Genomic DNA, 16,693 nt, shown 5'->3' with positions numbered 1-16,693 from the left:
TTATGCAAGATAGCATTTGCAAAGGGCACAAAGTTTCAGTTATAAGATGAGTAAGTTCTGGGGATCTAATGTACAGCAGCATGGTGACTGTAGTTAATCATACTGTATTGTATACTTGAAATTTGCTAAGAGAGTAGATCTTAAGTATTCTCACCACACCAAAAAAAAAAGGTAACTGTGAGATGATAGATGTGTTAATAAATGTCATTGTGGTTATCATTTCTCAATGAATACATAAATCATCATGTTGTACTCCCTAAATATACACAATTTTTGATGTGTCAAATATAGCTCAGTAAAACTTGGGAGGGTGGGAAGATAGCATTTGCCTGCAATAGGTCAGAAGAAGAGGAGGTTATAAAACTCGAGTGGAGAAGTAGAAGAAAGACCAAAGTCCCTAAAAAACCCATTTGGAAGATTCTGTTTCCTAATGTTAACACTGTATGGTTACCTTCCTGCCCTCTTTTTCTTGACCTTGCAGAATCCAGTGACTGGCTTGCTCCCAGCCAGCTATGATCAGAAAGATGCATGGGTCCGAGATAACGTGTACAGCATCTTGGCTGTGTGGGGTTTGGGCCTGGCCTATCGGAAGAATGCAGACCGGGATGAGGATAAGGCAAAGGCCTATGAATTGGAGCAGGTACTCAAAATAAAAATACAAAGAGATCTGGAGCTGTGTGTGATTGGGGTTTGGGGGCAGAGTGGAGACTGAAGGAAGTGAAACCCACCAAAAGCTAAGATAACTGTATTTTGCCTTTCCCTCTTTCATCATCTTTCTGAAATTATATTCCAAAAAGCTTTCCTGTATTGCACTGAAGTGGTATTCTTGCAGTGGAAACTTGAAACTTGCTGATTTGAGGGAGAGGGAACAGTCTGTTCTGTTACAGTGGAAAATCCTATCCTGGGATCTTTCCTAAAATGCATAACTCTCTAAGTAAATGTATCTTGTAGTCTCCACTGTATTCTCATTGAGAAAAACGTTTGGGGGCAGGTATCTACTATTTTACTTCATTTTTAAAAATTGTGGTATTTGTATGAGGGTAAATGACATAAATCAGCAAGCCTTCTGGACTAGACACAGTAAAGACTTTATTTGTTGATTTTTATAGCTGTGGCCACTGTTTCAGAGCCTGTTGCTTCCTCCCTCCCTCAACTCCTGGGCAAAATGAGGTCAAAGTCAGCAGATGCTTTTAAGCCAACTTTTAAGGCACTTCCCCTCAGTAAACAAGCATCCTTTATAGAACTGTTGAGACACAAAGGGAGCTGCATCCTCTTCAACAACCAAGAAAATAATATTAAGAAAACAATATTCTGGGCTACCGCAGGAGTTGAAGTACTCTGTTGTCAGTTATAAGACGGATGTGCATTCATTTCCATTAGTGGGAAAAATTATCTCTATACCAGCCATTTTCTCCAGTGGTCTCTCTAACACTTAGGCAAGCTGAGCTCCAATCTTCATCTATAAATCAGAATATTGATATTTGTTTTTTTACAAGTATCAGTGTAATATGGGGTTGCACTGTGTTGTCCTTAGCAACAGCAGGCGTTTATTCTTCATGCAAGCCATTGTTGAGAGATACATAGGTCCACCAAAAAAAAAGTTGTTCAAGTTTTTGCTCTAGACCAGGTAGTACAGATCATTATTTTTATGAGTTTTTTTGTTGTTGTTGAAACGGAGTCTCACTCTGTCCCCAGGCTGGAGTGCAGTGGTGCGATCTTGGCTCACTGCAACCTCTGCCTCCCAGGTTCAAGCGATTCTCCTGCCTCAGCCTCCCGAGTAGCTAGGACTACAGGCACGTGCCATCATGCCTGGCTAATTTTTTGTATTTTTAGTAGAGACGGGGTTTCACCATGTTAGCCAAGATGGTCTCAATCTCCTGACCTTGCGATCCACCCGCCTCGGCCTCCCAAAGTGCTAGGATTACAGGCATGAGCCACCGTGCCCAGCCTTTTATGACTTTTATAAAAATAATACCATTGTAGAAATTTGGAAAATATAGAGGAGTGTTTAAAAAAATTCACCTGTAATCCTGCCTACTCCCCTTCCCCAAATCCTACATGCTACTCAATGTTTTCTAGTTTGAGCTCAGTGTTTTGTTGCTATTTTTTACTAGAAATTAATATCAATAGAATTGGAATTTCGTATCTGGTACAATTTGACCAATTTTTTCAATTCTATTAGAAGAAATCTGTTATCTCCCTGTAATGTTAACACTTTTTCTTATTTGGCCCAGTTATAAAGAATTTAACAGAGGAAGGGGGAAATAGTAGGGAAACATTGAATTACCCATTCTAAAATTTTAATGTTCCATTAAATAATTTTCAACATAGCCAAAAAATACCTTTCATACCACCTTAATAGTAATTAGGAATGTTTCAAAACATTATAGCAATGGGAAACATCTTTCAAAAAGAAAAGATTTTGTGGGAATTTTTAAATTTCTATGAACTTTCATTATGAATTGCAACAGGTTTTTATTATTAGGTCTCAATTTTTTTTCTCAAACCTGATTCAGTGTTAATCAGGAACCAGAAAATCATCTCTGTAAAAGGCCAGATAGTAACTATTTTTATCATTAGGGTTGTAGGTCACATGTGGTCTCTATCCAACTACTCAGCTCTGTGATTGTGGTGCAAATGCAGCCAGAGACAATGCAGTCATCCCTCAGTATATATGTGGGATGGATTCCAGGACAGGCTGCTTATAACCAAATCTCTGCATACTCAAATTCTGCAGTCAGCCCTGTGGAACCCATCTATAAGAAAAGTCAGCCTTCCATATACATAGGTTTCTCATTCCTGAATACTGTATTTTTGATCTGTGTTCGGTTGGAAAAAAGCCACATATAAGTGGACCTGCACAGTTCAAACTTGTGTTGTTCAGGGGTCCCCTGTATATAAAGAATGAGTGTAGTTATGTTTAAATAAAACTTAATTTATAAAAATAGCAATGGGCTAGATTTATCCTTGATCTAGATGAGTGGTTCCAAACTCTGACTGTACTTTGGAATCACATGGGAAGCTTTGGGAAGCTTTTTTTTTTTAGACTAAGTCTTGCTCTATTGCCCAGGTTGGGGTGCCATGGTGCGATCTCAGCTCACTGCAATCTCTGCCTCCCAGGTTCAAGCGATTTTCCTGCCTCAGCTCCACAGTAGCTGGGATCACAGGTGCGCGTCACCACACCCGACTAATCTTTTTGTATTTTTAGTAGAGATGGGGCTTCACCATGTTGGCCAGGTTGGTCTTAAACTCCTGATCTCAAATGACCCACCCACTTCGGCCTCCTAAAGTGCTGGGATTACAGGTGCAAGCCAGCACACCCGCCTGGGAATCTTTTAAGAAACACCCTTACTACACCACAGCTTAGAAAATTTAAATATGAATCTCTGGAAGTGGAGCTCAGTAGCATCAATATTTTTTTAAAAACTACCTGGGTGATTCTAATGTATAGCCAGTGTTAAATAATGACTAGTTATGGCCAAAATATGAACATAGATTACATCCAATAAATTCATAGATTAAATTCCCACCTATTGCAACTTTCTATTACTGTGTGAATTTTTCCCAAAACATTGATTGTTAATTTCTACCCTTCCTTCCAATTCTTACCTTGGTTTCTTTCTGAGAAATAATATCAGAGAATTGAAGAGAATTCTGGATGAAAAAAGGACAAGGGTTTAGGCAACTGCTGCATCCTAGATTGAGAGTAGAATTATGCACATGAATGTTTTAACAAATGTCTTTCTCTCAGGCATATAGATACGGTCTCATACCCATAGAAATATAGGCAGACAAATAGGGATATCTCTTTGCATTCATGGTACCATCAAATCTCAGCTTCATCTCTGGGCCTCACTCCAGTTCTGTGTGCTAAGGTGTGTTCTTTTTGTGTAGTGGTTCATCTTTTCCCATGACTTTAACTATTACCTTTATGAGCATGACTTTCAAGTCTTCATCTCTGACCTCACTTCAATTTAAACCTAGGTTTTCATTTGTCACCTCATCAGTTGCATCTGCATATACTGTGGCTCCTCAAACTCAAAATGTGTCTGAAACCTCACCTTTCCAACTAAAAACAAACTACAAAACAATGGCAACTCATCAACAGTCTCTTTTTCTGTTATTACTGTCTCCATTCTACCAACCACCCAGGCAATATTACTTGGAGTATTTCCCATAGTATTTTCTGTGGAATACTAGGCCAACTAAGTTTGGGACTATGTTAAACAGCAGGTGTCTTTACTCTGTAATTTCTCAGAGCCTTTGATGTACTAATGTGCATTTTTTGTCTAAGATGGTAGTGAATTTTATAGCCTTTCCAAAATCTCTTGGACTAGCACTCTATAAAACAGTGCTTGAAGTGTGCTACTTAACCTTAGAATGATTTTTGACTTCTCCCTCTTACCTTTTGATACATGCACACCAAAATCTGTTGATTCATATAATTTCTCTTGAATCTATCCCCTCTTTTCTCTTCCCTTCTGCCTCAACCTTAGTCTAAGCCCTTATCCCCTAACCCTTCTGTGAAAACCACACTTAAATTATGTCATTTCCATCCTCGACAATCTTTCTGTGGCCCTCATTTCTCCACAAGTAAAGTCCAAACATTTTGGATTGATAGGCAAGGCCCTCTATGGGTTGGTCCTAGCTTACTTTTTTCAATATTATATCACACTGGTGCCCTCCATTATACACCCAGTTCCAGCCAGGCTGATGTCTTTATTACTCCTCTAATAATCCCTTAATAAAAATACCTAACATTTGTATAAATACTTTCCATTGTACAATATACTTCCCCATAATTACCAGTATTTTATTCTCACAATACCCTGTGAATCAAGTATCATTATCCCCAATTTCCAAGTGAAGGGATTGAGGCCCAGAGATGAAGCTGGAATTTGATGGTACCATGAATGCAACCTGGGTCCTATGTCTTCAGAATCAGTATTGTTTGAATGTTTGCCTCCGTGGGAGCCTATAGACATAGCCACCTGCAAACATTTTTATGGGCTGCTTCTTCTACATGCCTGTTCCCTTTCAATCTAAACTAATATCCTTTGAAAGCCTAGCACCAATCCCACTTTTTCTGTGGTCCCTGTCCTTCCTCACAGACCACTCACTTGTACAGTGGTCACTTTCTCAGGAGTCCTTTCTTGGAACTTCTAGATCACTTGTCATCTGTGCCATTCAACATATATCTTCATTTTCTTAAATTTAAAAGACTGTGTAATCATCACGTGCCAGGCCCTATAATAGATGTTAAAAAGAAAATGGGACAAAATGTTTATATGTAACCCTCAACTTTTTATTATGGAAAATTTCAAACTTAAAGGAAAGTTGCAAGAATGGTAAAATAAACATTTGCATATACTCTATATAAATTCGCTAGTTGTTAACACTTTGTCATATTTGCATACCCACCCCTACACACACACACACACACACACACGTTTATTTGATAAGCCATTCGAGAGTTACTTGCAGACATGTGTTTGTTTTTTAATTCAACTTCCTTCATCCATTGACTTAAAGGTTTTCTGAACCTGGCCTCTGCCCCTTTTTCTCAGGGAGTTCATTATCTGATGGGGGAGACAGATATATAAGCAAGTAGTTACAGTACATTAAGATAGGTACTATAGGTACTGATTTATATATTTGAGATAACTACTAAGCTCTATGGGAACACACAGAGGTGGAAATGTCTAAACTTCTCTGGGAAAAGGCAAGGAAGACTTCAGAGAGGAGTTGTGTTTTAAAGGATAATTAGGAAATGCTGGGTGGACTATGCTGTAGTTAGTTTTTAAAACATATCTGTCCCATCTCCCTTGTCTTTATGTTCTACAAAACCTGATAGAGGTTCAATAAATATCTGATTGCACATATACCTGGGGGTAGAGAGAAAGAGGTACACAGATATGGTTGTGTAGTTATATATTCTTATAAAGTCAGTTCACAGATATATATAAATTTATGTCCTCCAAAAGAATAGGCAAGAGGGAGAGTCACTTGGTATGGGTAGAAGCCCTGGTGTATGAATGTACATGTATAATTAATAACATCTAGCACACCTGGATCAGAAAACAGTTAGTTTGGAGAACACAAAGTACAGATATCTCCCATCATTCCTACCTCCCCATGCTTCCTACTAATTTTATCTTGCCTTGGAAGTTAGAACTTGAGGATAAAAATGGCTGATAATGGCCACTAATTGAGTTCCTCCACTGAATCCTTGATTCCCCAGGTTTGCTGTTTGAAGAAAATTTAGATGGGAGTAGTGGGGCTGGGTGGTAAAGGGAGTTGATGGGTTTGCAAGAGAAAAAGTGACTAAGGCAGTAAAATAGTGAAGAAGCCAATGACATGAGCCCAGGATTCTTACAGAATAATATAAATGCTGAGTTCTATATTGGTCAACTAGAGGCCGTCAATAGGTTTTTTAAAAATGAGTTCCTTTGGGCCATTGATTTAAAGACAAGACTGTTCAAGCCCCTCCCTCTGCTTCCCATTCTAATTCATCTACTGTTAGAAAAGACAGAATATGGTAGGAACCTTTGAGTATGTGGTGACATGTATCAGAATTGAATAAAGTTTCCCCACAGAGGAGGTTGTGTTAAATACTTTCCATAACAGGGTATATTAAAGAGATGGACTCTTTCATTAACATCAAAGTCATATAGATGTCTTCTTGTAGGGGTTACAATAAGTTTCCTTGCTTTATAATAAATGTTTCAGTCTTTTTTTTTTTTTTTTTTTTTTTGAGACGGAGTCTCGCTCTGTCGCCCAGGCTGGAGTGCAGTGGCCAGATCTCGGCTCACTGCAAGCTCCGCCTCCCGGGTTCATGCCGTTCTCCTGCCTCAACCTCCCCAGTAGCTGGGACTACAGGCGCCGCCACCTCGCCCGGCTCATTTTTTGTATTTTTAGTAGAGACGGGGTTTCACCGTGTCAGCCAGGATGATCTCGATCTCCTGACCTCGTGATCCGCCCGTCTCGGCCTCCCAAAGTGCGGGGATTACAGGCTTGAGCCACCGCGCCCGGCCTATGTTTCAGTCTTTAAAATGTGACAAGATCATGCACTGCCTATTCTTTCTCTCTTTTTAAAATTTCTTTTGATCTGTAAGGGGAGAGGACCGTTTATAGACAGAAATGACTTAAGAGAGGAGACTCTCCTACAGAAACCATTTTTATTTTTATTTTTCCCTCAATAAAAGGCTTCATAAAGAGTTGGAATTTAATCAGTACTTATCCTTATCATGACTATTGCTTGTAGTCCCATTTGAATACGTTTTGAAGAAATAACAGAATCATGTGGCTTCCAAGTAGATGAGTTTTCAGAGTTGTCCTGAAGTTGCCTCTGAGCCAGCATACCCTGGAGTAACCTGGTTGGATTTCTTTTGGACTGTGAAACAGAAAGCTTTTTGGAGAAATAGAGAAGCTGTTTGGTGCTATGTTCTTCCAAAACACATTGCCTACCCATGCCACGATTGATGGGCCCTTAGTGTCATGTAGTATATAGTTGGTGATCAGAATTTTGAGATGTTATGATTGGAAAACAAACTACTTTAAATTGTCAAGCCCTAGTAAGAGAAATAGTGATGACTTGAAACTTAAGAATTTGTGACTTTATTTCAAGGAAAAAGGGTTGAGTCAAATGAACAGATCCCCTTCATACTTATTCTTAATTGAAATTCACTTTATTCTTTAGGGGACATGTCCAGATAAATATTTCTGTGGACTCTGGAAGATAAGTCTTGGCTAGTTTAGAAAAAATAAAAGCAATGTTGTAGTGAAGTCTTTCTAGGCCATAGGATGTATTTTAGAATATCCTCAGAGCCTTAGGATTTTTGAGCTGTTTTGCCCCTTTCTCTAGGTGGAATGTCCTCTAATAGGATGGTTGGCTTATTTTTACATAAACCAGTTGGAGCTTGGATGATTTTTTTGACTTGAAGGAATCATAAAGCTTAGCTTTTGATTCCACTTTTAGCTGTAATCTGCTCTTCTGTGTACCTATAAATGTCATGTAAATAGGAACACAGGATAGGGTTACTTGTTCTCAAAAGGTCATGTACCAACTGCAGTTGCTGAGTAAGTGTCCCTGTATCTAGGGATGTTTATAACTGTCTTGTTTCCATTTATTTCTGCAGAGTGTAGTGAAGCTGATGAGAGGACTACTGCACTGTATGATCAGACAGGTATGTTATTGGTAACACCCTCCTCTCCAATAAAAGCACATTGTAATAGTATCTCTACCCCTTAGGGAATGTTTATAGCTTATATTTTCTTTCAGTTTCACAAATAATATACACTAATTTTAGAAAATTTGGAAAATTTGGAGAGGGAGAATGTCACCCATAATCTCACAATGTAATTATCACTGGAATGTTTCTTTCTAGTCTTTTTTCACCCTCTACAAATGATTTTCGATGTGTTTTATCATTACTGTACATTCAATTGTATATGTAGGGTAGAAAGATGATACAGGTCTAAAAACCCTCATTTGGCCAGGCACTGGTGGCTCATGCCTGTAATCCCAGCATTCTGGGAGGCCAAAGCAGATGGATTGCTTGAGTCCAGAAGTTCAAGATCAGCCTGGGCAACATGGTGAAACGTTGTCTCTACAAAAAATATAAAAATTAGGGCTGGGCATGGTGGCTCAAGCCTGTAATCCCAGCACTTTGGGAGGCCGAGACAGACGGATCACGAGGTCAGGAGATCGAGACCATCCTGGCTAACACAGTGAAACCCCATCTCTACTAAAAAATACAAAAAACTAGCCGGGCGAGGTGACGGGCGCCTGTAGTCCCAGCTACTCTGGAGGCTGAGGCAGGAGAATGGCATAAACCCAGGAGGCGGAGCTTGCAGTGAGCTGAGATCCGGCCACTGCACTCCAGCCTGGGTGACAGAGCGAGACTCCGTCTCAAAAAAAAAAAAAAAAATTAGCGCACATGGTTGTGTGCTCCTGTAGTCCAGCTACTTGGGGATGAAGTGGGAGGATCACTTGAGCCTGGGAGGTCAAGGCTGCGGTGAGCCAAGATGGTGCCACTGCACTCCAGCCTGGGTGGCAGAGTGAAACCCAGTTTCAAAAATAAGTAAACAAAACACACACACACACACACACACACACACACACACACCCTCATTTGAAACCCTTGGGGCCATCAACTTTAGAATTTAAGTTTTTCAGATTTTAAAAAGGCAGTACAGTGCATACTCCTGGCAACCTTTAATTATATGGTGTATGGTATATATACACCATATATTACCTTATGCCTTCTGCGGGTCTAGGACAGCACTATAATCAGAAACTTTAATATCTCTGAAGGGAAGCATGCAATTTCATACTAAGTGGAATAAATAAAGACTTAATTTGAATCTGGTGTTGCCAACAAATGAATTTTAATGCAAAACTTAGGGGAAAAAACCTTTTCAAAGTGTTGTAGATTTTAAGATTGGAGATAAGAAACCTTGAATTTGTATCTCATTGCAGTAATTTGCATTTTCCTTACCTCCAGTGAAGCTGAGCATCCTTTTATGTGTAGATTGAAAATTTGCATTTCCTCATGGATGAATTGTCTGCTAAGTCCTTTGCCTATCTTCTAGGTTCTCTTTCTTGCCTGTTGAAAAGTTCTTGTACATTATAGACATTAGTCCTTTGTCATATGCATTGTGAATTTTTTAGCAGTCTATCATTTATTTTTGAGGCTTGTTTGTGATATTTTTGCATACAAAAGTGTTTTTACTTTAAAAATTGTTTTATCCTAGGAGATCTTAAAGTATTTTGCCCACATCGAATCTGATCTGTCTTTTCTGGAGATCAAGATTATGTTTTATTAGAAGAAGAAATTGAGGCCCAGATTGATAAAGTGACTGCCTACAGGCACAGGAGTCTATATCTATAGTAGAAGGAAATATGTAGTAGATAGAAAGTAGTACATAGAAATACATGATAGATAGAAAATCTTTGCTACTTTATTTTGTATTTAGATATTTGCACTTCTGTTTTTTTCTTTTTAGATAGGGGCCTCACTTTGTCGCTCAGGCTGGAGTGCAGTGGTATGATCATAATTCACTCACTGCAGCCTTGGCCTCTGGGCTCAAGTGATCCCCCCACCTCAGCCTCCCACATCACTGGGACTACAGGTGTGCACCACCATGCCTTGTGAATTTTTTAATTTTTTTTTGTAGGGACGGAATCTCACTATGTTGCCCAGGCTGGTCTCAAACTCCTGGGCTCCAGTGATCCTCCCACCTCGGCCTCCTAAAATGCCAGGATTATAGGCATGAGCCACCTTACCTGGCCAATATTTGAACTTTCTACCTTACCAAATATGTTTGAGGTCACTAATTTCAGGAACCAAATTTAAGGTATAACGGTTACTGTCATACATCAGAGGCATTAATTATCAAATTTAAATTTCAGGAACTAAGTCTTTCAGTTGTCCTTTGCACAGTATTTTCCTTCTGACTTCTAGTTTCAGCTTTTTGTTGTGAACCCAGGAAATCTAAGACAGATCTGCCAGCCTCGGCCTCCCAAAGTGTTGGGATTACAGGTGTAACCCACTGTGCTGGCCAATTACTGTTATTTTTTCCTGAAGTTTGAGTTGTCCGGCTTCAGTTCCCAGGGTTTTAAGAAAGCACAGCTGAGTTTTCAGTGACTCCAAATTAGGAAAAATGGGGGAATAAAAAGAAGGAAAAAAATTGAAAACATTATTTTGAAAGCTTATAGCCAAAAAAATTAGAATTCCATCCAAACTGTAGAAGCTAATAAAAATTGAAACAAAAATTAGGCAAGACTAGAATCTAACAATGGGTATACTGTCGTTTTGAAATATAATTTTTTCTCTCTCCAGTTTCCCTTTTGCTAAAGACAAATCATGGTAGGACTGGTTTGCTTATTATACTTGGCCTAATTATTTGTATACAGTGCAGCAAGAATAATTATTTTTTACTTAGGCTTTTAAATGGGCTTTGATTGAACTTTGTTCCATAGGAGGAATCTCAGATAAGATTTTTTTTTTTTTTTTTTTTTGAGATGGAGTCTTGCTGTGTCACCCAGGCTGGAGTGCAGTGGCACAATCTCAGCTCACTGCAGCCTCCACCTCCTGGGTTCAAGTGATTCTCCTGCCTAAGCCTCCCGAGGACCTGGGATTACAGGTGCCCACCACCATGCCCGGCTAATTTTTGTATTTTCAGTAGAGACGGTATTTCACCATGTTGGCCAGGCTTGTCTTGAACTCCTGACCTCATGATCCACCCGCCTCAGCCTGCCAAAATGCTGTGATTATAGGCATGAGCCACCACGCCCTGACATCAGATAACACTTCTTGAAAGCCGAGCCCAGCCATGAATTTATGTCATCAAATATCTATGAGTTGGGTGAATTTCTCCTCCTCTTGAGGTTCCAAGATAAACCTGAGGCTTCTGTGCCTGTCGGAAAGTGACATTCGTTAATTACCAAGGGTCAGAAACCCTATATGTGGACTGTGTACATGAAATATGAGGCCAGTTTTTCCAAGGGCTTTATTGCCTTCATAAGTCAAGTCTGATTCTTTAAAGGAAAGTACACCATTCCAGTCAAAGACGTGGTAAAATTACCAGTTTCTCCAACTGTGTCCTGTTACAAATGAAAACAGATTCTTATTGCACTTATGCAAATAACTGTATTGCCATAAGTTAAGAATACTCACAAATAGTTTCCAAATTCTGGAGAAAATCAGGTAGACAGAAACAAGTATGCTCCAAATCTTGCTTATGGGAGTATACTACATTGTTAAAAGCTGTCAGTAGCTCAAAAGAGAAGTTTTAAGACTCTGAAAAACAAAACAGGCCCGGCGCGGTGGCTCAAGGCTGTAATCCCAGCACTTTGGGAGGCCGAGACGGGCGGATCACGAGGTCAGGAGATCGAGACCATCCTGCTAACACAGTGAAACCCTGTCTCTACTAAAAAATACAAAAAAACAACTAGCCAGGCGAGGTAGCGGGCGCCTGTAGTCCCAGCTACTCGGGAGGCTGAGGCAGGAGAATGGCGTAAACCCGGGAGGCGGAGCTTGCAGTGAGCTGAGATCAAGCCACTAAACCCGGGAGGCGGAGCTTTCAGTGAGCTGAGATCGCGCCACTGCACTCCAGCCCGGGTGACAGAGCGAGACTCCGTCTCAAAAAAAAAAAAAAAGAAAGAAAAGAAAAACAAAACAAAAGATCAGCAAACATTTTAAGCAAAAAGTCAAAAAAATTAGTTCGGTCCATGCAGTTATTTCTTTTTTTTTTTTTTTTTTTTTTTGTGAGACGGAGTCTCGCTCTGTCACCCAGGCTAGAGTGCAGTGGCCGGATCTCAGCTCACTGCAAGCTCCACCTCCCGGGTTTATGCCATTCTCCTGCCTCAGCCTCCCGAGCAGTTGGGACTACAGGCGCCCGCCACCTTGCCTGGCTAGTTTTTTTTTTTTTGTATTTTTTAGTAGAGACGGGGTTTCACCGTGTTAGCCAGGATGGTCTCGATCTCTTGACCTCGTGATCCACCCGTCTCGGCCTCCCAAAGTGCTGGGATTACAGGCTTGAGCCACCGTGCCCGGCCCCATGCAGTTATTTCTTGTTCTGCTTGATACTCGTGAACATTTTAGGTCTCCATGAGTCCTAGAAGTTTCTCCTCTATTCTGATGTCACAGTCTTCAAAAGTTATCAGAAACATGCATTTAAGAGCACCTATTGGAATTTTATAGCTGATTATAAAACCATCTTCTAAAAAGGACTAAAACAAGACAACAATTGTCCATGAATGAAAAAAAAGTTTTAAGGCAGCCATAATCAAAAGACACAATTGACAAAGAAATTTGTTACCTCTGTGGCACACAATAATTTTAACATAACAATTAGGATTATTACCAATAATGTACGCTAAGTTATATCAGAATTGCAGGAGTTTCCTATAATTTTGGAACACATACTAATAACATATTTATACAAATACAGTCCAAAGAAAACCAAAGAACATTTCATATTTAACAATGCTTCCTATATAATTTTTATACTAAATAAGCCAAATTATGACATTTTTGGACTTCAGGGAACCTAATGTCTTAAAGGATTAATTAGGTTAGAAAAAGACATAATTTATAATTTGATTTTGGAAAATTTGTCAAATATAAAAGTTTAAAATGCTTGATATTACAAAATAGTATTACAGGTCATTGTTTAACCAAAGTGCTAATTCAAGGACTTCAAAAAAAGTGAAAACCTTCATTCTTTGAGAGAAGAGACTTAATTTTCTAAACAAGAAGCCCTAATAAAAACAGCTTGAAGCCAATTACATTTGTTTTTCAAAATTTTGTAAATAATCTATAAAGTTTAACCTTGATTATAAAATGTAACTTCTATAAGCCTTTTATAACCTTTATTAAGGAGTTGGAGGAGTTGGTTAATGCTTTAAGAAAAACTTGTTAATCTGACACAGGGGTCCATATACTGGTTTTGCATCTGTGTGCCTTCGACACTAATGATTCATTTATAGAGAAACTGAACTTATTTTATCTTTAAAAATTGGCCTTTACAAACTTATACGCTCTCCTCTTCCACGATAGTTCCTGGCCCTTGAGGAATCAAATAGCTTTAATTGTTTTTTGCCCTATATTTCAGGAATGCAGTTTATTTTGATTGGCATCTTCCACAGGGCCTGAAGATGAGGCTTTAATTGCTGTCGGTGTTTAAGATTTAGTAGGACTTGATGTCCTTTTTAGACCCAGGAGTTAAAGCCCTCTAAGTCAATGTCACAAGGACTTTAAAAGCACATACAGGAAGATACATGGATATAATAACCTTAGTTAAAAAAAAATTTTTTTTTTAATCTCAGTTTTTTCCTAAGCAAAACCAAAACTTAATAATAATATTTGGATTTTCTGGTTTGTCCTGAACATCCCTCTTTTTTTTTTTTTTTTTTTTTTTTTTTTTTTTTTTTGAGACGGAGTCTCGCTCTGTGGCCAGGCTGCAGTGCAGTGGCGTGATCTCGGCTCACTGCAACCTCCACCTCCCGGGTTCAAGCAATTCTCCTGCCTTAGCCTCCGGAGTAGCTGGGACTACAGGCACACGTCACCACGCCCAGCTAATTTTTTTTGTATTTTTAGTAGAGACAGGGTTTCACCATGTTGACCAGGATGGTCTCGATCTCTTGACCTCCTGATCCACCTGCCTCGGCCTCCCAAAGTGCTGGGATTACAGGTATGAGCCACTGCACCCAGCCTCTTTATTCTTATAACTTTCTTTACATCTCCTTTTGTTTCCTGGTTGTATTTACCTTGTTTTATACATAACCTTTAAATAAGCTTTGAATTAGACAAAACTTGTTCACCTTTTATTTTTTAGCAAGAATGTTTTCCTATAATATATATTTATTGGAAAATATCCAAATAATTATCTATTAATATAACTTTATATCCTAAATTATGACCAGTTTTTCTGCAAGTACTTATCCTATTATATTTACCTAATTATTGTAATTGTTTTACTCTGATTATTTATGAAAATTGTGATAGTCATGATTTAAAGTTATGAAACTGCCATTGAAAGTTATAACTGAGACAGTGAAAAAAGATTTGACCTAACTGACTCCATCTTGCTCTTAGCCCCAGGCTGTCCTTGTTCACTCCTGGTCATAGGCCAAACTAACTTTGGGAGGAATTTAGCTTATAGATTAGCTTTGAAACAAAGAGAATAACCGTCCTTTCCCAAAACAAACCTCCTTATTGTCTGTGCATACTGCCTAAAACCACAGGATTCGAAGTTATGGTAATCTTACTAAATTCAAGATGAAGCTGTTTTCATTAAGCCCATATCAATGTCTTATTTATTAAAAATTACACAAGCAAAGAATCATTCTGTTTTGGGCTGGGCTTATAGTTTGTAACCCCTATGCCAAATTTTGACACCTTATAGTATTTGGCAGGGATAAGTATGAAATTGCTTGATTAATAAATGCAAAACAAAAGAATGTATACTGGCAAATCTTAAGACATTTCTAATATTACCTTACCAAATAATTTTAAAACTAGCTTATTTAATTTTACTTAAGTTACATAAACTTGAAAAAGCATTTGACTATTCTTTTTTAGTATCTGATTTAAGTGCTTTTATTTTTCTTTTTTTTTTTTTTTTTTTTTTTTTTTGTTGTTGAGACAGAGTCTCGCTTTGTTGCCCAGACTGGAGTGCAGTGGCTGGATCTCAGCTCACTGCAAGCTCCGCCTCCCGGGTTCACGCCATTCTCCTGCCTCTGCCTCCCGAGTAGCTGGGACTACAGACGCCCGCCACCTCGCCCAGCTAGGTTTTTGTATTTTTTAGTAGAGACAGGGTTTCACTGTGTTAGCCAGGATGGTCTCGATCTCCTGACCTCGTGATCCACCCATCTTGGCCTCCCAAAGTACTGGGATTACAGGCTTGAGCCACCGCGCCCGGCCAAGTGCTTTTATTTTTCTTTAAGCCAATTAATTAGATCTCGTATATTTTTAGTAGTGAAACACTGTGTACACAACATATACATACATCTAAAGACATATTAGGTATGCCGATGGATTTATAAAGACCCCCTTTTTTCTTATACTTTCATATTCTTGATAACCTGTTTCACCACCCTACACATTTGTCAGCTAAATAGCCTTAAATTTGCACATTAAAGGAAATAGTTCGGGTGAAATCAAATAGCAAAATTTACATCATAATGTACAGAGAGAAAGGTCTGGTGGTGCAGAACTAGAGGGAGATGCTTTTACAGTGCACTTAAAAAATTTTTTTAAACAAAGACATTTCTGAGTGTCTTCCTTAAAAACTCAAGTGTAGCCTCTGTTGCAATAACTATTTTAGTCAAAAAATCAGGTGAAAATGGAATTCAGTCAACTAAGAAGAAAAAAAAAAACTTTTGCTCAAAAAAAAAGACAAAGTCTTAGGAGAGAAAAAAGAAACAGCTCAAAAACATGAAGGCCTTTTAAATACAAACATGCCCACATGCGCACATACACATACACATCTTGGATGTTAACCTTTTAATTAAGCCAACTTTTAACCATTGAGCTCCTTTAAAAGAAAAAAAATCTTTTAAAATCTTATTACCGTATTCAACTAGGACAAAATGCTGCTAAACTAACAATCATCACACAAATTATACGATTTCTGAGTGCTCTAAGTGTAAGCAGAATTTAACACCAGCTGGTTGTTAATACTAACTTCAGTCATTTAAAAAGAATTTGCAAGACAGAATCCGAAACCAGTTTCTTACATAATGATGGGTCTCAGGCTGTAGACTGCTCTCTACCATCCTAGAAACAGGAAAAACGAAAACAAAAACAAAACTCATCTTCCCTGTTAGAAGCAAGCTCAAACTCCATAAAGGAATTATCTGCCTTCCATAGACATGCAGGCAGGAAAGCTTGCTTTCCTTGTGTTGGAAGCAAGTAAAACTCCAAAAAAAGAGGAGTTGTAACAGCAAAATAAGCTTTAGATCTTGACCAAATTTTGAGAGATCAGGGATTCTGTGGAGGGGGTGCTCTCAGGCCTCAGCAAATTGTCCTGTTGGTTTGAGCCATAAAGTTAGCTCATACTGGTACCAAGCACTGACAGGAGATTTGTCAAAGGTCAGGGGCATCTCCACTCAGAATCCACCCCACCTTGAGGTTACCAAAATGTGAACCCTGAAAATCTGAGACAGGTCTCAGTTAATTTAGAA

The 16,693-nt window shown here is 38.8% G+C and overlaps 1 protein-coding gene across 6 annotated transcripts in view; it reads left to right on the top strand.

Annotated features, from left to right (window-relative positions):
- The window catches only part of PHKA1 (phosphorylase kinase regulatory subunit alpha 1), a 130,559-nt gene that overhangs the window by 1,334 nt on the left and 112,532 nt on the right, over positions 1–16,693 (top strand). For all 6 annotated transcript variants that reach the window (XM_045384155.2, XM_045384154.2, XM_045384153.2 and 3 more), the window contains exons 2-3: positions 482–640; positions 8,139–8,186. In XM_045384155.2, coding sequence (XP_045240090.1) covers positions 482–640; positions 8,139–8,186 — 207 coding nt within the window. The remainder of the gene's footprint in view (positions 1–481; positions 641–8,138; positions 8,187–16,693) is intronic.

This window comes from Macaca fascicularis, chromosome X, assembly GCF_037993035.2.
Source record: "Macaca fascicularis isolate 582-1 chromosome X, T2T-MFA8v1.1".
NCBI classification, from domain to species: domain Eukaryota; kingdom Metazoa; phylum Chordata; class Mammalia; order Primates; family Cercopithecidae; genus Macaca; species Macaca fascicularis.
Note: the sequence above shows the minus strand (reverse complement) of the source record. Positions and strands in the feature narration are given on the sequence as shown.